Below are 22,372 nucleotides of genomic sequence, written 5' to 3' on the forward strand. Positions count from 1 at the left end.
GTATTTATAGATTGTACTGCGATTGTTGATGTTTTTATTATTATTATTATTATTATTATTATTATTATTATTATTACATTTTTACTTACTAGTTCTTTTATTCATTAAGGAGCGAGCGGTGAATTGCAAGTGCTGCTGTTGAGTGGATTTACAATTCGGGCAGTAATAGTCGTATTCCGGGTTCGCGTCTTTTTTCTGCTGATAGGTGGCCAGTTCGGCCTCCGGATCGCATTTTCCATGAACGAATCTGATGATAAGGCAACGTTTTATTAAAATCATACTGGGGCCAGTTTTTATTACAATTTCCGCTACTAATAAAACTGGTTATTGACTTTTTTTCATTTTTCCCAAAAATAAATACTATATAAACATTTATCAAAGCTGTGGCGAGGTCTCGCCTAGGGCTCTCCTATCTGACCATGCTAATTAAAAGCTAATTCAATTCTATAAGAATGAGTTTTTACGTTTACAAAAACATTAAAAATAACAGAGATACGAGGGGGGTCCCCAAATGGAAAATTTTCAAAAATGTCCTGTATCTTAAAAAATAAAAGCATGACAGCATGACAGATGTAGACATGCGTAGCACCCTGGTTGATTTTATCGGGATAAATAATTTTGTTTTTGCTCATTTGAACGTAAGGTCCTTAAACACAGTCCTTGATGAATTTAAAAATTATGTATTTTCTTATGCGTTTGATATTCTAGGCCTTTCGGTAACTTGGTTGTCTTCAAATTGTGATAGTAATTTTTATAATATACCGGGCTATAATTTCGTGAGAGAGGATAGAGTTGGCATTGGAGGGAGAGTTGAATTTTATATAAAAAAATCTTTACGATTTTCTCAAATAATATTCGACAATGCCAATTCTCCAGATTTTCAACATATGGGTGTTGGGTTTGAAGTGAGTGGTACGCGGGTTTTGGCCCTTACTATATATAGACCACCTTCTGGAAATACCTTCACTTTTTTTGATACGTTAGAAAATGTGCAAGCAATGACGCTTTGCGATTATATTTTGTTACTTGGTGATATAAATATTAATTTACTAAATGAAAATGCGAATACAAAAAATGTTTTAAATATCTTCAACTTAAAACAATTAATAACTGAACCTACACACCATAATTTATTGACAAATAGGTCAAGTCTTATTGATGTGATTATTTTAAGTCAAGAATTTGAAGTGATAAAAACTTGAAGTGTCTAAGAAGAAGCCTAACCGACCATAATTTAGTATACGCCATATTAAATTTTCCAAAAATACAAAACAAAGTAAAACATTTAAAATACCGTAATTATAAAAACCTTAGTCCTGAGGATTTTCGCAGAGATGCTGAGCAAATAGAGTGGAACGGAATTTATTTCACAAACGATATTAATACAAAATTAGATATTTTTAATACAAATATATTAAATTTAATAAATAAACACGCTCCACTTCAACAAAAATTAGTTAAAGAGAAAAATTGTATGCCTTGGAGAACTGATACATAAAACTTTTAATGCGTTTAAGGGATAAGGCACACAAGAAATATTTAAAAAACAAAACTTTGGGTAACTTAGAGTATTACAGAAGAAACTATACAAAACATGTTATTACACGGGAGAAAACTACTTATTTTAACCAATTTTCTTCAAAAAAAAGGAAAAGATTTATGGGACAATGCTAAAAAATTAAATATATCATCCAATAAGACAGTTGAAATTTCCAATAAATAATGTGATCCAGAACAGATTTCCAACTTTTTTTCATCTACTTTTCAAGCTCCTAACTCTGCGTCAGATGACAAAATCTTTTTTTATCGTTCAAACGTCCATCCCAATGTTAATATCAAATTAAATTTTACGCCTACAGACGAGAATTCCCTGTTAAAGATTCTAAATAGTATAATCACTGGGGCAATTGACGATGATGGTATATCAGTAAGGGATATTAAACTTTGCTTGCCATACTGCATTCCACCCTTATTAAATTCTTGTATTTTAGAAAGTTATTTTCCATTTTCATGGGAAAAAAAGCAATCGTGAAACCGCTAGCTAAAAATACGAATCCTAAAAGACTAAAGGATCTAAGACCGATCAGTATTCTTTCGGTAGTTTCTAAACTCCTTGAAAAACATAATTATTAATAAACAAATGTACGACTTTTATCCCGTCGTGTCAATCAGGATTTCGATCTGGTTACAGCACCTCTACTTGTTTAGTTTGTGCTTTATGACTATGGACTTATGCTGATAATTCTGTAAAATTTTTCGAACAATATTTAATAGATAGATCCGTTTGTGTGGAAATTGTGAGAGATTTTCAAAGCGTTCGATCTGTGTGTGCCTCAAGGCTCAATTTTGGGCCCTCTGTTGTTTTCCTTATATGTCGCAGATAATGATAATGAGCAATTCTATTGAGAACTCGAAAATTCAACAATATGCTGATGATTCTCAAATATACACTTCATTTTCTTTAGATTGTGTAAATGAAAATATTGACAAATTTAATACGGACTTGAAGTATAATTTAAAAAAACCTAACTCCTCTAAATCCTGTACGCTACTTTTTAATGCTAAATATCAGAATGAAAGAATTAGGCAATTATTTGTTCCACAAGTAGATAATATGCCTTTGGCCTCAAATTCAGAGGTGAAAAATTTGGGTATACTTTTTGATGATTCGCTAACATTTCAAGCACATATTCATAATAAATTAAAAATTCCTTATATAAGATTGAAAAAACTTAATTATTTTAAAAAATGGCTACCATCCAAAATAAAGTATCAATTATGTGACAGTTTAATATTATCGCTATTCGACTACGGTCTTGTGGTTTATGGTTCATTTTTGACGATGCAATTAGCACACCAAATACATAAAAGCTGTATGCGTTTTTCTTACAATATTCAATTTCCATTAAATCCATATTTTACATTTAATACATAAGGCAATTACTCCTCCTAATTTATTGGGGATTCTTCGTAGAATTGCGTAAGCAAATAAAAATACCATTCAGGCTGAATGTGAACTGTAGTCACTAAAGGGTTTACTGGCACAAAATTATCAGGGTCTCCAAGAAAATAAGGTGCTTGTAGAGTTAAAACAGTTAAAGCTGATATTATAATTAAAAATCCAACTAAATCTTTAAATGTAAAATATGGGTGAAAAGAAACTTTTTCTATATTTCTATTTCTTCTAAGTGGATTATTTGATCCAGATTGATGAAAGGTAAAAGAAAATGAAATGCAAAGAAACGGGTGAGAGTTGCGTTATCAACTGTAAATCCTTCTCAAAGTCACTGTACGATTATTCTTCCTATATAAGGAACAGCAGATACAAGATTAGTAATAACTGTTGCCCTCAAAATGATATTTGGCATCAAGGTAGAACATACCCAAGGAATGCAGTTGCTATTACTATGATTAAATTGTGGAATGATTTACCAGATAAAGTAAAAGAATAAATTACGCTAAGCAATTTCTTATTAATGAGCAAAAATAACCTACATTTCTACCAAACCATGCGTGCTGTGCTGTTGTCAGATTTTCCTGCTAAAACAAAATAAGATAGGATATCCATTAAAATTAATATATTTACTGTTAGCTTCCCTTGTTTTGTCTCGCGCACGCCTTTCGCCCTTTTTTTTCTGCCATTTGCTGTTCCATTAAAAAATCTTATTGACTTATTTACGTATAGTTTAGATGATGTAGGGTTACCGCGCACAAATGTGTCCTCGGGTTATATAGTATATAGTTGTAAAATTGATTGTGTATAATTTGTTTATGTATATATTGGGCAAATAAAGAAATTTGATTGATTGATTGAGGTATCTCTAAAAATAACGGCGATATCCCGCAAAAGTACCCAAATTGGGACACCCTGTACCTTATTAGAATGTACAAAGAAAGCTACTATTTATTTAAAAATGACCTTAGGGTCGACCATCCGTTCTTCCAGTTAACGCCGTTCAATGAAGCCACAAAAACAAATCAAGAAACACAATTTTTTACATATTTATGACCTTGCCAAGATCCCAAAAAATACCGTTATTAAGTAACACGCCCCGTAAAATTTTCTTTCACTTACTTGCGACATAAAGTACATTGCACCATTTCCCTATGGGCGTGCGACCTATACGCCTTCTGGCATATCGGACAGCAACAGCCTTTATTTCTTTGTTGATAACAGGAGTCGCATACCGAGTAATGCATGTGCCATCGGGACGATAAGCCGGCACCGGGCGTTCTTGACCCGCAATCGCCGCAAACTCGACAGCACTAAAATATTTATTTATCGTTAATACTTTTTTTTAAACACTTGAAAGATTTAAATTATTAAAAGAAACACCAATTTACCCTGCACTTCCACCCGTATTTCGGTATAGAGGTGACGATCGGTCTTTGACAGCTCGCGTGGTAAACTTTGTCGCATTGCTCGCAGCTCATGAGCTTCGTCTCGTCACCCGCTATACGGCAAACTTGACACGAGCGGCACCGTCTGCACTGCCAGCCGGCTCGCACACCTGAAATGACACCGTTTGATAATAAGAATATTCTTTTATTTCTTTCAAGAAAAAGATAGAATTCCAGTATCCGCAAGGTAAAACATAAAAAAAAAGAGGGGGTTCGTTTCAAGAATTTATGGTTACTTACATTTGTCTACCAAATCTTTTATTATTAAACAAAAATATACTACAGAAAGGCAGGCGCAGTACAAGAAATATAGAGACGTATTACAAAAACTAAATATAATTACTACAAAGATAAAACTAACGTAGCAGGCAAGAGCTATAAAAAAAATGGAAAGTTATTAATCAATCTAAAAACACAACCAATGATAAAAATGAAATAATAATAAAATACGAAACTGTTGCGATTAGCAAAAATTAAGGGGAAATAATGGCTAACGAAAACAAAAGTAACTATGTTGTAAACAAATCATTTTTTCTAAAACCAGTCAACGAAAAAGAACTTTTATCACATTTAACTCTTTAAAAACGGACTTTTTCTCCGGGTGAAGACGGTATAAGCGCCAAATTAATAAAATCAAGTCATACCTGTATTTTAAAGCCTTAAGTACATGTAGTTAATTTAACTTTTAGTAATCTAAAGGGATTGGATGTAAAAAATCTTTTTCCTAGCATTCCCAGATCTATACATTCACAGAATGTATAGATCTGGTAAGAACTCTATTATTAAAATCTTCCCTTAGTCGAGTTATAGTTGATAACCTCTTGGACTTGCTCAGCCTTGTAAGGAATCAAAATTTCTTTCAATTCAATAATAAAATTTTCAAACAAGTCTCTGTATTGGCTATGTGTTCATGCCTTTCCCCACTGTTAAGTGAGATTTTTATGAGCAACCTAGAAAAAAGGATTGTTAAGGGTAGGTTTGGGGAGTTTCTCATTGAATATAAGAGGTACGTTGATGATATTTTCATTGTCTGGAATGGCCAGAAAGAAGATTTGATAAATTTTCTTCGTTTTGTGAATTCTTTGCACCCAAAGATTTCTTTTACCATTGAGGAAGAACAAAATGGTAAACTGCCATTCCTAGACCTCCTTATAGAAAGACTCAATAATAAACTAATATTTGAAATATATCGTAAACCTACAACTACTGATAATGTCATTCAATATGCGTCTATTTCTCCCTATCCATACAAATTTGCCTCCTTCAATTCTTTCTTTTACAGACTCTTTAACATGGCCCTGTCAAAGGAAGCGTTTGCTAAAGAGCTTAATATTATAAAACATATTGCTTTTAATAATGGATTCCCACTTTACTTAATTAACAAATTATACCTTAAGTTCTTAAATAAATATAGGTTGACTTACAACCTTCTTCATGTGAAAGACGACAAAAAGTCCTTTAAATCTTTGTCATTTTTCGGCTCAATTTCATTAAATTTTGAACCCAACCTTATTTTTAATAATCTTATTTAATCAATTTTATATTTACATAACCTTTTCCAACTGAAATAAGTTTAATATTGTGTTAGAATGCCTTGGCTTAACAACAAATGTTTTGAACTTCTCCTCAGTGTTCCGGTAGCCCATAGGTTATAGTCTCTGGCTTGTAAGCTTGTTGTCGCGGGTTCGATTTCCAATAGGTGTGATATTATTTTACAATTTTTTATTTTTTTGGTTCTAAATAACTGTATAATCATCCTAACCTTAAATGTATGTTTATTTACTGTTTTGCCAACGTTAGTGGCTTTTTAAGATTTTAGTCTTTTTAATGTCCTCTTTTTTTCTTTCAATACTAATTATTATTGTTTTAGGCCTGATGATGCTCTGAATAGAGCGAAACACGTGTAGCTTTAAGTAAATGTTGTGAGACCGTGACTTTGTGTTTTTCATTGTTTTTCGTCAATCTAAAGGGAACTACACAAAGTCTCTATGGTACTGTTTAAAGGAATTAAAAAAAAAGTACGAATTTATTCCGTATAAGTACCAATCAGTTCAAACGGTTTTGGCAGGAAATTTTCCAGAGAAAAGCCTCGTTTTTGGCCATTGGTATATTAACTTCTGTTGTCATAATTATAGATAACTTTCGACCGTAAAACTCACCTGAGACCCATGAATTGTTGATGATCACTATGAAACGCTATTTTGCCTATGCAATGAGTGCCTAAACTACGTAAAAAAGTGACATTTTAAGGTGATTCGAGTCTTGCCTGAATGCACAGAGTGATGAGGAACGTGTATTTTCAAATAAAGCGTTTTTTTAACAGCGTAAAAAATTGCCTTGAAAAAGGGAGAAATCTACAAACATTTTTGACAGTTTATCGCTTTTTTTTTTCCAAAAATTGAACATAAGAAAAATTTTAATGGCGTAATATGTATTTTGTTGGTGTCCTACTTAAAAAATGAAAATTAGTTTGGCATGAATAAGAAATCACCTTAAAAACTTAAATGAATATTTTGCCGAAATTGGATACTTCATAATTATGTAGGAACAGGTTTGATCTATTTCGAACTTGTTAATAGCCTAACAGATTGCCCTTGTCTACTACCCAAAATATGCATTCATGCACCCTCTTAAGACCCTCATTTCCGTCCCTGTGTTTAATCCTTTCACGACAATCGATAGATCCTTGAAAGCAGTAAATAATTTAAGATATTGCCAAATGTGAATGCTCAATTTCTGGATTTAAAATGTTTTATTACAGACATGACGTGACGTGTTAACTCACCAGGTAACTGGGCTAAACCGACACAACTGCCGTGGTAATGCAGTCCGCAAGTGGAGCAGTACATCAGGTTCGCTATATCCCCCACATTTTTACACGTGTAACAAATTGCCGCTAAAAAAAATTAGCATGATATACACTTTATAAATTAAATTAAAAAATAATCCGGTTTTACCTTCGAGTGTAGCGGCTTCTCCCAGATGTGTCCCACAATAAACGTTAAGGGTGGTCAAGTCCTGGAACGCCCCGGAGGCGGTGGCGCACGGAAAGTGGTAGATTTTGGTACAACCCGACGATTTACACAGCAAACTGGCACCAAAATGGTTGCAGAATGAGCATTTCTGCGATGAGCTCTTTAGTACGACAGGACCAACGTTTTCTAACGCTTGGTTTTCTAAAAGCGTAAACTTTTAAACTAAAAGAGGAGTGTCAAGGGATGTTACATAAAAACTGATATAATCTGCCCTGTTATTACCCTTTTAGAAATCTTATTCTTTTTTCGCATCTAAGCTCACATTAACATCAGTAAAATATTAATATGTTTGTTTCTCTCTTTCTAATAAAAGTTAATTGGGTTAAAAGCCTGTCCGCTACCTCGTCCTTTCCCCATTATTGGAAGCATATTTTTACAATTTTTGCTTTAAAAAGATGGACACAAATAGGCGCTGTTTAATATCGTATCGAGGAGTCGAATGTCCATTAAATGCTAAAAATGCATCCCTGGGTGAGTTTAGGAGTTACAGGTACTTGTCCGCAAAATTTATCAAATTTATTGCAATTAGACATCCAGAGCGTCTTTAAAAAAATTAAGTTATTAGAAGCTTTTGGTCCTTAATACTGAACTTGCTGTATTCCACATGAATAATTATCAAATTATATCTAGTTACTGTTATAGTAAAAATTTGACACACAACGGCGCACAGTGCTTCGGCCAATGGACAAAAATCGAAAAAGTGACTTGTTTTTCTGAAGTATTTAAATACCTTATCTTAAAGACCACAAACTAATAGCCACTATTCCACAAAAATGTTATTGCAAATAGCATTTTTTGTTTGTAAATATTTGCGCCAAAAATAATAAAATCTCGTGTGTTGACCAGTACCTTTTTGTTATTAAAACTTGAGTATACTTTGTTGGTGTTTCAAGACAAGCGGTTAAAAGTTGAAATCTTTTTTAAACATGGACAGTGTACAACAAGGTATGTACTTTAATATCATGTATTAAAAAATTTAAAAGTCGTTTATCATTTAACCATAATAAATGTAAAAGTAGTTTGCAATTATTTTATATTTCTCTTTAAATTTAAAACTTTGAAAAGGCATATAAAAAAAGCCTCTTAAAACCATTTGTAGTTTTTACATTTTATTGTTAATACATTTATATATTATCATTTCGTATTTAGTTTATCTGCGTCAGTCTGCGACGAAGCCTTAAATATTTTTTTTTCAGAGGATGTCAAATCAATAAAGAAAGCGGATCTTTTTGAGACATGGCCATCGGAATTAAAATCCAAAACTATTTATTTATGAAAAAATCCATTCCCTTTTAAATTTGAGCAATCCCTTGCCTCAAGTTGAAACTCACTTCACCAAGCAAAGCAGAAATAAAATTAATGACCTTAATAATTTTATTTTAAAAATTCAAAACGGAACTACTTGTATAGTATCATTTAAAATATTGTTCACTATGATCGATGGTAGTGTAGCAAATATTCTCTCTGACACAAACGCAATATCCAGATGCATCATCTGTGGATCAAGTCCGAAAGAAATGAGTTTGCCAAATACCAACCGTCCTTCAAAAGTAGAAAACTATAGCTTTGGTTTGTCCACATTACACTGCTGGATAAGATTTTTTGCGTGTTTACTTCACATTAGTTATCGATTGCAAATAAGATCTTGGCAAGTTAAAGGAGCAGAAAATAAGCAAATAGTGGAAAACAACAAAAAGAAAATACAGTCAGATTTTAAATAAAAAATGGGCCTGATTGTGGACAAACCAAAGCAAGGATACGGGTCAAGCAACGATGGCAATACAGCTCCCTTTTTTTATAATCCAGACTTAAGCTCTGAAATAACAGGAATAGACAAGCGTCTTATAATAAATTTTTCGACTATTCTTGGAACTCTTTCTAGTGGCTGTCACATTCAGGTACTAGAGTTTAAGAAACTTTTAGATGAGACTAAACAATTATATTTAGATTTATATAATTGGTATTACATGCCAAGTAGCTTGCATAAGGTTGTGGTACACGGATCTGAAATGCTTGATTCATTTCCTTTACTTATAGGACAACTTTCCGAGGATGCTTTAGAAGCGAGGCATAAAGAGGCAAGAAAATATCGATTATTTCACACCCGCAAGTATTCTAGAACAAAATGTAATATGGATTTATTAAAAATACTACTTTTAACATCAGAGCCCATTATCTCATCGCAAAGGACAGTCACTTCAAAGAAAAATGAGAATCGAAACCGGGAAGTCAAAAAATATATTATACGAGAGGAAAGGACAATAATTGATGATATACATAGACATAAATTAAGAAGATTCTGTCAGCAGTGATTTTAGCAATAATTCTGATTCAGAATAATTTTCCTTAAACCTATATATAATATATGTACATATTTTCCATATCTTTTTTAAGTTAAGATTTTTTTGTTATAGTTTTCAGTTTTAGTTAAAATACAAACAAAATTTTAGTTGTGATTAGATTAATTTTCACATAAAACCTTAAGGCATTTTCATGCTTAGTATTAGTACTGTTTATTTTTTGCTAAATTTAGGAGTTATTTTTTCCCACTTTTTACATTTATTATTTGTATCTATAATATTTTTTGCCGTATTTCCTTTAAAAAAAAATTTGTAGTTATGTGTATATACCTTTTTATTAATGTTTCAAATACATTATATGTATAGTGATAGTTTTTTTGGACTAAATTTCTCTCGTAAGAAAAACCAGCATACTAAAGGTTACGAAAAAGAAATGAACTTTTACACTTATGGAAGTTATAGATATCGTGTACTTTAAATTTGTTATGTAATTGTATTGTTGTTATTAAAAGTTAAGTAAATAATTTAATTTTCATAGGGTAAATCGGCAAGTTACTGTTATTTTTTTATAGGAAAACTAAAAAGCAACATATTTATTTGTCCAGCTCTTAATGTATTGGTTGCATATTTCCCTGTAACATTAGATATTAAATTCTCTAAATTCTTTCAATGAAAGGGCCTTTTATTTGTGCAAAGTTGCATAAGTTTCGGAGCATTACGCTTAGCCCAATAGAAGTAACTGATTTTTGTCCCAAGGTCCTATATACTCGAAGCACTGTGCGGCGTCGCAATTTTAGTAAGATATGTGACTCATTTTCTGAGAAATAGTGTTCAAGAACTATTGCATTATGTGATTGCCTAGTGATAATATTCTTAAGTAAATTAGGTTTAATTATATCACTTTAACCATTTTGACACCGAGATTTAAGCATTAGCTGTTCAAATATAGATACTTTTGTTTATTTGATACTTTTCAGTTCTTGGTCGAATTTTTTCATGGTATTTTAAGTCTAATCGAGAGAGCATTGATAAAATTATAAAAAATACACCTAGATTTTCACAAGTTGTAATAAATGTTTTTTAATTTCATTATAAAAAAGAACTTCTGAAACTAATACTAATATTCTGTTTTATCGGATTTTTGATGCAACTTTACCTATGAATCAAACAACATTAGGTAAAGGCAACATAGAAAGCCCAATTCAGTTTTCTACTGAAGTTTTAGCAAACTTGGACAAGTTAAAATCTTTGAATTTGTTAAGAAAGCAAAAGACTTCTAATTAATCGAATGAGGGATTGGAAAAAGGATAACATTCCTGTGAACCTTAATTTTGGAAAATCAAAAAAACTAGTTTTACTAAAAATATATCTATTGGACAATTGTGTACTTTGACAAGGTACATTGAATGCCAAAGTACTAACGGTCCATGCCTATTAGGTAAGTCGTTATTGATATTTGAAAGTACAAAAATCTTTCCTTCTCTTCCTTTTTCCACTCAAAATTAAAAACGCGAGTGAAAAAAAAATAAAAAAAGGGCATTTATGAAGAACTAATTTTTATTTAAGAAACAAACATGACACAAACTTGAAACAAGTGACATTCATATGCCTTTGAGTCTTCTGGGTCACTGTGGTCTCTATTTGTTGTGGGATTTGTTTGTATATCATCAGCCCTGTATTCATCTGGTATATAATGTATTATTTTAGAAACATCTTCTAGCTTCTTGGAGTTGATAGGAATTTTGCCATTGTATGCTTTCGAATTGGGAAGGTTTATATTGTCTTGTTTTTTCATATTAAAAAGACCATAGGTAACACCATCAATGAATTCAGAAGCCTTGATATAGCCTTTCATTGTTTGGGTATATATTAAATGCCTGTATTTACTTATGGTGAAGGACTGTTTTATTTCAACAGTCTTTTTAAAATATTGCGGCCACCAGCCTTTAAAATCCAGTATATCGGCATTTGTTAGCCGTTTTACTTGGAACTTATTATTGTTCTTTTTCTTGGAAGACGCAATGATTTTGTTGTATTGATCAGGAGAATAAATCCTATCGAATTTTTTTAAAGAGCGCTTAATAACTGAAAAGTTTCTGTCACAATGCAGACAACTGTGGCCCCGGATTGGAAAATACTGATGAATTTCTTGAAATCCATTATTCATGCTCAGTGCAGTAAACAACCTGGTTAAAGTATGATTGCGGTTTTGACCTGCACATGCATCGCTAAAGACATGCAAGATTTTTACTTCTTCAGGAATATGATTGGCAATAAAGTCCAAAACCGACGTACTGACTTCATTGGGGCCTCTCTGAGCATCACCCTCTGTATGTGTATAGAACATGGATATATCGTTGCCAAGGCTATGGACATTAAAAACGTAATACCAAAGTTTACGTAAATAAAACATTTCCTGAACTGGCATTAAAGGAAGGGGAAGGTTTTGCATATAATCAAAGACTATTGCTCCAACGTGACTTCTCTACTTACAGGTCTCTTTGATTTTTTGGAGTTTCTTATAAAATTTAGATGCTCGGCTTCTATGAATCATAAGTTCTGCAACTGCGCATCTTTTTGCTGTTTCATTAAGAGCTGTTGACTTTATTTTTACATTCAAATCTTCACAGGTTGAGCAAACGTCGACCTGGGGTCTACCAAACCGATATCCGTAGTTTTCTCGCAAATGTCGCAGATAATATTCATACTTTATGATATTTTTTAAATCCGGATTTTCATTGATGAAGAGCTCATACATCTTAGTTACACTCAAGCTCGCATCTAAGTAGATAGTTAACTTAGAAGAATAATGAGACTTTTTTTCGGAAATGATTGTATATTGTATGTGATCTTCAATTTTGGCGACAATCGTGACACAAGTTTATTTGCACGATTTGCTCGTCTTCCTCTCATATCAACTGGTAAAATTTTGGTTTCAACTATTTTAGTTAAGCGTTGTACGGCTTTGCTGGAGAGAGCATGTAAACTTATATAAGCATTGCCGCAAATTTCAACTCTGCACGCACCTTTCATAGCAAAATAATTGAAAGAAGAAGAAAACTGTCTAGCTCCTGCTGACACAGGATGATGTCTAACGACATCATGTCTTTCTATCAATCCGATTAGGTATGTATCTTTTTCATTTTTTGGTCTTCCACTATAAACGATTTCGATGATTGAACGTTTTTCTTCAAATGTAAAAACCGCCATACATTTCTTACGACAGGTGCAATCTGGCCCGGTTACTTTAGCATTAACTAGTTTACTTTTATGTGTAACAAACTCTGCTCCTTTCTGTCTTGCCAATTTTTCCCTTTCTTTTGTGTGTAATTTTTTATTAAGCTTTCGCTTTTTGCCCAAGTTTGCGGGTTCTTCCTCCGAATAGTCCGAATCCGACATTTCTATAAACAAAGATCAAATTTTAATATTTCTATTCAACAATAATTATAATATTCTACATACGGACTTACCCACTAAATACCAAACTATTAAATTCTAAATAACTTTAATATTCACGACAGGTCAAATAATATTCACTTTTTAAACAACTCTTAAAACACTTTTCAACAACATCTAAACAACACTGTTTACTTGATGAAATCGCAAAACAAACTAAAATCCCGCTGTTGCCGACTCCGAAGGTGTGCGTGGATAAACGATAATATTCCAGTAATATTATCCTTTTTCCACTCAACGGCAATGTTTTTATATGAAGGCGGCCGGCGATCTTATCGTTTTTGCGCTCAGCGGATAGAAAATACAAATATTCAAAAAATTGCTATCTCACTTCAATTCGCCATATTTTTGGAATGTTATCCTTTTTCCAATCACCCATTCAATTATTATAAATATAAAAAGTTAAAGAAAGTTATTAGTAAAATAAACATAATGAAAAACAACTAGGAATAAAAGCAAAAGCTTTGGAACATTACAAATGAAGTTGAGTAGACAGACAAAAAGTAACAAAAACTTCATTATTGCCATCACAGATAATAATAAAAATACTGCAAGTTCATATATTATGAAACAAGTTGTTAAAAGATACATTTCCTCCCTCAAACTGCTTTTAAGAATATTCCAGTTAGTTCTAGTCACAAGAGTAGTGAAGATTTGCCAAAGAAAAATACTAGCAAAAATAATGGTCCAACCAAAACTGCCCTAATTATCCAAATCTTTAACCTAGCACCATGTTTTTACCCTTAAATCCATCCTCAGGAAATCTACTATATAAAAAAAGCAATTTGAAAGATTCTCAAGTTATGTCCAAAAATAATCTGGACTAATGAATAATCTTGATGTTGCAATATTAGTTTCAAAAACTTCAAATTTGGGGGCTCCCAGACCTTATTTGACAAAATATTCCCAAAATCAGAAAGTTTTCGAGGTATAACAAATTTTCATATATGAAACTATTAAGTAAGAAATGTGCTTTCTTTCCTCAAACTCCTTTTAAGAATATTCCAATTAGTTCTAGTTTCAAGAGTAGTGAAGTTATGTCCAAAAATCTAATAAATAATCTTGATGTTGCAATATTAGTTTCAAAAACTTCAAATTTGGGGACTTTCAGATCTTATTTAACAAATATCCCCCAAATCAGAAAGTTTTCAACATACAAGAAGTGTTCATATATGAAACTATTGTGTAAGAAATGCGCTTTCTTTCCTCAAGCTTTTAAAAATATTCCAATTAGTTCTTAATATTCTGAAGACTAGTGAAGATTTGCCAAGAATAGTAGCAAAATAATGGTCCCACCAAAATTGCCCTAATTATCTAAGTCCTTATGCTAGCACCGTGTTTTTACCCTTAAATCCATCCTCAGGAACCCGACTACACAAGAATACAACAAAAACATAAAATATTTCGAGTTTATGAAAAAAAAAATGATGACACTCACACCTTGCTTGACTTTGACGAAACGATATTACCCCAATTAACTAGTGCAAATATTCTCAAAAAATAAAAGACATTTGAGCCGTTCAGCGGAAAAGTGGTCTAACTCCCTTAAAGTAGAAAATTGATATTTTGCATCTGGATGTATTAAAAAATCACAGTAACATATTCTTTACTTTTTTGTACATATTTATAATAACCCTGTACTAAAATTTCATATGGTAAACATTTTTACTGATTGCGCCCATTGATTACATTTTTTCCGCCCAATGTCATTCTTCCAGTAAGTTTTTTTCAAAAACATAGCTTGGAGAGTTATATCACTTTTCCTCGTAAAAGTTAACCAAATTTCACAAAACTGATGAACCAAAGAAAACTAATAGCTGTAGTATGTTTACTATTATATCTATTACTGATAAAAGTGTTCAAAAAATATAGAGCTTGAAGAGCAAAACATTACTACTACTTATCTTACATACTAAACTTACAGTAAGGAGAGTAAGAACAAGTTATTAAACAAATTAATCTTCATCAGAATCAGATAATAGACCACTGTCAACAGCATGTTCTTTTGTCAGTAAGTCCAGGAAGAACTGATGCTGAATCGGGGGAATCCACTGAAGAAGTTCTATCATATCTTTTTACTTAGCTACAGTAACTGATCTACACACTACGTACCATAACACTAAAAAAACCTGACTAAACAAGAAAAAGCGAGTTTAATAGGACCGTGCGCGACATCGGAACAGCGTGGTGCCTTGACTTATACCACTATTCCAGCGAACGAATCCATTATGTTGAGAGGAATCACGGTAGGAAGCTCTTATCTTAGCTAAGTTAAAATTTTGACTTATACCAGTTTTCGACTGAATATATTAGACTAGTAGAAACATAATTAATGGTATAACTCAAAAATTAAAAAATACTGACATATACCACTTTTCCTCTGGGCGGCTCATTTATTTAATTAAAAAGTCACTCGTACCTAAATAACGTCTGTACTGTTTGTTAGTACCTTTGTAGTTTACTATAGCTTCCGAGTTTGTATATGTATAATATTTTTACCGTTTTAAATAAGTTAGTTAAGATTATCAGTTACCGGCTCTAGTGACGCCATTTGACCATAAGGCACAATTTCTATGAATGTAGAACTGTCCATTGGGTTCGTACAGTATATTAACGCTCGGCTCCTCCGTATATCCGATGATCGTCAGCTCGTCGATGTGCTCGTTATTTGAAAAGAAACTACGGCTTCTGTTGAAATTTTTATTCCGTCTAAAAGTTAAGATTTTTAAATATGTAGCGAAATAGAAACAACTTGTTGAAGGTTAGTAAGTACTTACCGACAAGTAACAGGACCCCGGGGACTCTTATCACCCGCATCTCTTTCATGCTGTTGATTAGACGAACTGCCAAATTCGCTCGGTGCTCTCTGGGGAGTAAAACCTTCCGGACAGTTCAAGCGGAGCATTTCGCCCTGTCCTAACTGACTACGTTCACCGAGATTGCATAAAGCGCACACCTACAAGTAAGAACCGTATAGAAACTTTGATTTGTTTATTACGGTTTCTTACATATCTTAAGCCAAAGAAAATTCTGGTTCTGCGGAAGATTTTAACGTGCATTTTGAGCTAAATGATATTAATTCACAAGATTTGAAAAATATTCTTTTTTTTTAAGGGATAATGAGGCCTTCACCTGAATCTCAACTGGATAATATCACGCATATCTCTGACCATGATAGGCAGATGATTTCAACTGAAGATAAGGAAGATATTTCATTGAAAGTGTTAAATCAAAAAAATATGTTTTAATCAACCAAATACTAGCTGTTTAATGTGCAAGGACTATATGTGAGTGTCAAATATGACACTTTTTATGATGTTTTCCAATATTACTTTCAACAATTAAAAAAACAGATTTTGATATGTATCTATCGTACACCATGAATAAACTAAGATTTTTTAGCACTAAATTATTATTATTGGTAATTTTAATATAAATTTCTTACAAAATACACCTCAAAAAGTCCATTTTACAAATATAGTCGGAAATTTTAATTTAACACAAGTTACAACAGATCCAACTTGAATAAAGATCCAGGCGAATTCTCAAACCCCAATTGGCCTAATATTTACGAATTTGGATAATTTAGTAACGTCTAAATCATCTGTAGCGATTTCAGAAAGTATATCTGAGCGTAACCTAGTTTTTGCAAATGTCAATATCCCTAATGAACACGATTTAAAAAAAATTAATATTGTACAGAGATTATAAAAATATAAACCTAATAGAACTGATAGGAAACTAGAATACATAGAACTTAAGGTTTTAAAAACTCATTTGCCTACCAGGGAGTATTTTTGTTAAATTTGATGTATACATCTTAATAAGATCATGCTCACTTTTCACTTTCAAGAAGAAATACAAGGTTTTTCTGTTAGATTCACATATACCTTTATTGTAAAGTTTAGTAATTTTAAGTAACGATTTTAGTATAAAGTAGTATTGTATTAAAACTGCCCACTACTACTGTATTTTTATGTGAATGTTACCTTTTATGTAATATTTTGTTGTTCCATAATAAAAGTTTATTTATTTATTTATTTACTTATGTAATGGAAATGAGTTAGTTTACCTTCCCAGGCCATGCTTCAGGAGCATAAGGCAATTCGTCGAGTGGTGGAAAAGCCCGATCTCGGTCTGGAAAAAAAAATCCCTCAAGATCAGCTAGTGCTAAGTCATCCATTGAGCTGGGCCTGTAAAAGGTTAGAAAATACAATACTAATAAGAGGATGTGAAATCTTATCAAATATATACATAGTAATAACTCAAACTGTATAGTACACAGTACCTAATATTTATTAGTTCTTAGAATTATGTCCAACTTAGTACTAAAGATTAGAAATTCCAGTTTTCGTGATCGGGATCCCGGGACCGATCCTAATTATATTTTGATAAAACATTTAACAGTAATAACAGTATCCCGAACAAATAAAAATGCAGTTAACTGAAAACAAATTATTTAAAAATTCAAAACTAAAAACATTTTCGGTACATTTGTACATTACGTATTACATATTACATACCTAGGTACCTACTATCTAACAACCTAACTAAAAAGTCTAAGAACAAACTTGAGACAGAAATATATCCTTAAAACAAAAATAAATACAAAAGATCTTTGAAATTAAACAGTTAGTTTTGTTTATAAAAAATTAAATATGCTCTTGAAAACACTAAGGTATCTAAAGATAAATCACTTAAACGAGATCTAAGTTTAGTCGCAAAGGTGACCGCCGAAGAAAAGGCTCTCTCAGCTTCGACACTTGTTGGCGGTACTGTTAGTAAATATTCATAACTATATGTTACGAAAAATCGGGATTTTCGGATACATACAGCAATCCCGGGATTTTCGGGATTAAAAAATATGTAAATTAATTAAATTAATAAACTGTCACGGAATCCCGGTCTGGAAACCCTACCAAAGATCTTTATGTATAGTAAAATATACATATATTTGTAGGAAATTACTTTAAATTTCTGGGAGAAAATCTTAACAGCCGTTTAGGAAGATTTGTCGAATAATTCATTGTCGGACTATATTTGCCATTCCGGCACGGAATTCGGCACCAATAGGTTTCTTGAGTAGAAAAGAGGAGGTGCTGAATTTTGCTGACACAGATCTTTCATATAGAGCATACAAATTTAAAAAAAAAAACGAAAATGAATATTACCTATTATTGAAATTACTACTTGTTGCATGAAATTACTTCAAAAGTCATGAAAGTATAGGAAATAACTTTAAATGCCTGGAATAAATAAGGAATTATTTCAACTGCTTTGAAGTTTCTTAAAACTGAAAACTTGAGAACTTTCTTGAATTGGATGGTGGAATGTCAAGTGGTACTCATCACATAGCATAGAAATTTCATATAGAGAAAATCATAATTGAATACTATCTATTGATTGTACATTATATGTATGAAAATGTAATCTTCACTTAAATGTAATCACCAAGTAGCTTTCTAAATAGCTTGGTTGTACATTGTTATCGATTTTGTAAAGTTAAAAGCAATTAAGCCTCCTTAACATTTCATCAATATGCATATATAAACACTACAATTTAAAATATGTATTTCTGAAAAAGGTTGCATTTTTATCCAATAGAAGAGAAATTAGGTTAGAAAGGTCAAAAGTTACTAATTGTACTCTTTATTTTGTGTTGATGTTTGGATTATTTTATGTATTTATTCAGCTGCTTTTATATAATATTATTATAAATGTTGGTTAAAATTGATTCCACCAAACTTTGGTTGAATACTACTAAAATATACTATACAAGAAAGTTTAATTTTTGTATTAAATGTGCAATATGCAAATCCAATTTTAAATTCCTATCGATTATAATTCCCAAATACTTTGCATTTAAAATATCATGAATAGGAATTGGTAGATTTCCAATTTTTAAGTTAGAAAAATGTATGTGGCCAATTAGATATAGTCCTTGAATTTATGTGAGTCAAGCCATTCTTTAATTATCTTGATTGTGTCTTTCTCATGAGTCAAATATAACAACTGTGTCATCAGCATATAAAAGATCTTTCCATTAACTTCCAAATTTGTAATTGAATTTATATATAAATTAAAGAACAAAGAGCCAAGATCCCAATTTATACAATATATAAAAAAAAAATTGGTGTGTATTCAAGATTATTTTAGTAAATGGTTGTTGTGATTTTATAACTGTCTTTTTATTTGTTTATTGTTTGTGTTAATGTGATGCTGGTGCAAGCAAATTTAAATGTCTTGTATTGTATTAAATAAAATTTTGTTGGTAATTTTATTGACATATTTTATATCTACCAAATTTTAAACACACAACTTATTTTAATTTAAATGTCACCTTTTTTTTATATATCTCATCGTAAATTTTATTTAGTGTTTAATAGCTTTAAGTCATCCAATATTTATAATAAGGCCTTTATACCAAAGTATTTTTTGATTTGATTTACTAATGATTAAAGCAAGTCAATATGAAGGTCTTTTATTAATTTCACTGATATGCCAATATAATTGTAATCATTGAATATTGATCAAAAAAAGAGATAAGAAAACGGGAACAAACATACATGAAATAATGACAAACTCCTTCACTATTAAACTGAATACTTTAGAATTAATTAAGAAACGTCGTCTTACCCGAGATAAGGAAAATCATAGTCCATCCTATCTGGTTGTCTAACACTCCTTGACCCTCTGGCTCTAGAAAACCCTGAGGGTCGAGACCTTCTCACTCTAGGCATGCCCGTTCCCCCTCTTCTAGATGGTTTCCCTAAGATTTGTTTAAAAATTCAATGAAGATAAATTATTCTGTTGTTTCTTCTTACCTCCTTCCCTTCTAGGGCGACCTCTGCCCCTTTTAATGGTAAGGGGTTTCCCTGTGAAATTATATGGCGTCGGAAAGTCATCGTTAGGCGAGGAAGTGGCGGATGTAGCATTGGAAGCTGGACCTAAACGATTAAAAATTAACTTATATTTTTATATTTATACTAGACAAAAATGGTTAATCTATTTTAAAGGAAAATGAAGCGTTACCGGAGGAAAATTGCTGAAAAGGCGACGCCGCTGGATCATCAGGTATATCATCATCTTCTTCTTCGATTTCATAAGTTTCTGGTTCCTCTAGATCCATAAGTTCGTCTGGATCTAGACCAGGCGGTATGTCATCCATCTTAAATAAAACCTAGATTGTATTTAGAATGTTATGGCAAAGAAACTATTAATTCCTCTGAGTTGAGTCATTTGGCCACATTTACTGGGGAATTAAACAAATCGGTTGACAAGACTAGTTGGTCGTCATGGGTCAACACCCACTCAAAGACAAGGCCTTAGTGCTTGGCGCATGACGTCATCGATGTGGGCCACCAATTTTTAAAAACCAAGGGATTTCATATGCTAATATCTCAATATTTGGCTTATTTTAAAAAATGCTAGGAATAGAATAGAGTTCAGGAAACATTCAAAGGTATGTTTTAGTTCTGGTTGAATGTCAGGTTAAATATTAAGGTGTAAGGTATAAGGTGTGGGGTTTGTAGAGGTGTTATTGCATGGGTCCACTAATATCACACTCAATATCGCTCATTTCTTAAAATTTTTGATTCTGTTGATATGATTTTATTTTGTTTCTAAGATGGGAAAAATCTACTAAAAACCTTGAACTCATTAATGCCTTTATTAAAATTACGTACATAAGAGCATATATGGTTCTAGAAAATTGGCTCTTGTTGTTTCTTTTCAAGAGACACTATGGTTTTCTTAAACACTATTATGCTCGAGCTATCACTAGTATTCACTCGGCATAAATGATATGAAACATTTTCCAGATCCCTAGTTACATTATACTAAGTAAATGAAGGGTTTTCTTTTTTAAACTTACTTACAAGTTTAAAAAATATATTAAATTCAGTGTTCAGTAATACTTCAACAATGTAATAAAATTAGGTATGAAATTTTACTTAGTCTATAGAGATTTTGATGGAGGAATGGGATAGCAAATAAAAACTAACTTAGAAACCAGTCTTTACATGTGTATTATGTACCCGTAATAAAATAGGGATAATATTTAGGTAAACAGTAATAGATTGATACCAGAAAGTAAGTAAAAAAAAATCCAAGCTTACCATTGATTAACTTGGGCTGAAATTCATCAATAGGAAAACTGAAAAACTACCCGCAAAACGATAGAAGCCAGGTTTAAAAGGCATCATAGAACTTATGAACTATTCTCGTAGCATAATGATAAAAAACATATCTACACTAATAAAATATAATATAAATTTTATATAAATAAAAATAACCCAAAATCCCAAACCCAGCAACCCAAATTATCCGAATGACAACGTTGACAAGTGTGACAGTTGTTTGACACACGTTGGAGTAATGCGGGTTGTCTGCTTTGACACCTCCATCCTGAATGCTGTGGCGGGAGATTTGAATTCGTTAGGCTGTGCGTAAAATATAAAAGTAAAAAATTTATTGATATTCTTTGGTTGATTGAACAGTCCCTTACTGGACTTTTAATGCCACTCACTGTCAAACAAAGCATCAATTATGAAAGGTTTTCAACCTTTAGTTGTAATTTACTACTGTACTTACTGTAACTACTAGTAAGTTAGCAAATTAAGAATGCTACAGACGATGTAATATTTTTGCGCCAGAGGATGTTAAGTTTTACATATACACACCAGAAAAGCCTCTCAAGGGTATTAAGTTAACAATCAAGCAAGTTAAATATATCCATACGCTATCAAGTTTCGAGAAAGTATGTTTTAGCAATTCAAAACAATATTGGACATCTGGGAATCAGTATTAATTCGGGTCATGTAGATTTCTTCCAAATAGAGGGATCCATCAACCTGGATGTACGTTTGAGATATTTGGATGCTGCTCACATCGAAGGGCGTATGAGTATTACGCGGAAAGTTTGACTATCAATCAGTTTTTAAGCTGGCGTTGTCCAAAATATTTAATATTTCTTTTCGGATTATGTACAAAGACCTCTGTTCTTCGTATACCCCGATACTTCCGATAGAACAAGGAGAGCATGGAGCTTATTATCTTGATACAAATGAGAAGTCACCATTTGGGGGAGGATAAATTGGGAATTATGAATTTGTGTAATAAATAACAGTTTACAATCAGGAACTTTCTCTCACATAGTAAAGTTAAAAGAAATATCGTGTA

General features: G+C 32.0%; 1 protein-coding gene across 5 annotated transcripts in view; it reads right to left on the reverse strand.

Annotated features, from left to right (window-relative positions):
- LOC126744860 (histone-lysine N-methyltransferase 2C-like) overlaps window positions 1-21,521 on the reverse strand; it is a 141,075-nt gene extending 119,554 nt beyond the window's left edge. For all 5 annotated transcript variants that reach the window (XM_050452428.1, XM_050452426.1, XM_050452427.1 and 2 more), the window contains exons 1-12: window positions 21,310-21,521; window positions 20,225-20,360; window positions 20,017-20,139; window positions 19,829-19,961; window positions 17,265-17,385; window positions 15,970-16,148; window positions 15,726-15,901; window positions 7,359-7,577; window positions 7,187-7,297; window positions 4,345-4,511; window positions 4,076-4,266; window positions 90-247 (exon numbers count right to left, since the gene is read on the reverse strand). In XM_050452428.1, the coding sequence (XP_050308385.1) occupies window positions 90-247; window positions 4,076-4,266; window positions 4,345-4,511; window positions 7,187-7,297; window positions 7,359-7,577; window positions 15,726-15,901; window positions 15,970-16,148; window positions 17,265-17,385; window positions 19,829-19,961; window positions 20,017-20,139; window positions 20,225-20,360; window positions 21,310-21,312 (1,717 nt within the window). In that variant the 5' untranslated portion in view covers window positions 21,313-21,521. The remainder of the gene's footprint in view (window positions 1-89; window positions 248-4,075; window positions 4,267-4,344; window positions 4,512-7,186; window positions 7,298-7,358; window positions 7,578-15,725; window positions 15,902-15,969; window positions 16,149-17,264; window positions 17,386-19,828; window positions 19,962-20,016; window positions 20,140-20,224; window positions 20,361-21,309) is intronic.
- Window positions 21,522-22,372: the final 851 nt, after the last annotated feature.

The sequence above is a fragment of the Anthonomus grandis genome, chromosome 15, assembly GCF_022605725.1.
Source record: "Anthonomus grandis grandis chromosome 15, icAntGran1.3, whole genome shotgun sequence".
Taxonomy (NCBI): domain Eukaryota; kingdom Metazoa; phylum Arthropoda; class Insecta; order Coleoptera; family Curculionidae; genus Anthonomus; species Anthonomus grandis.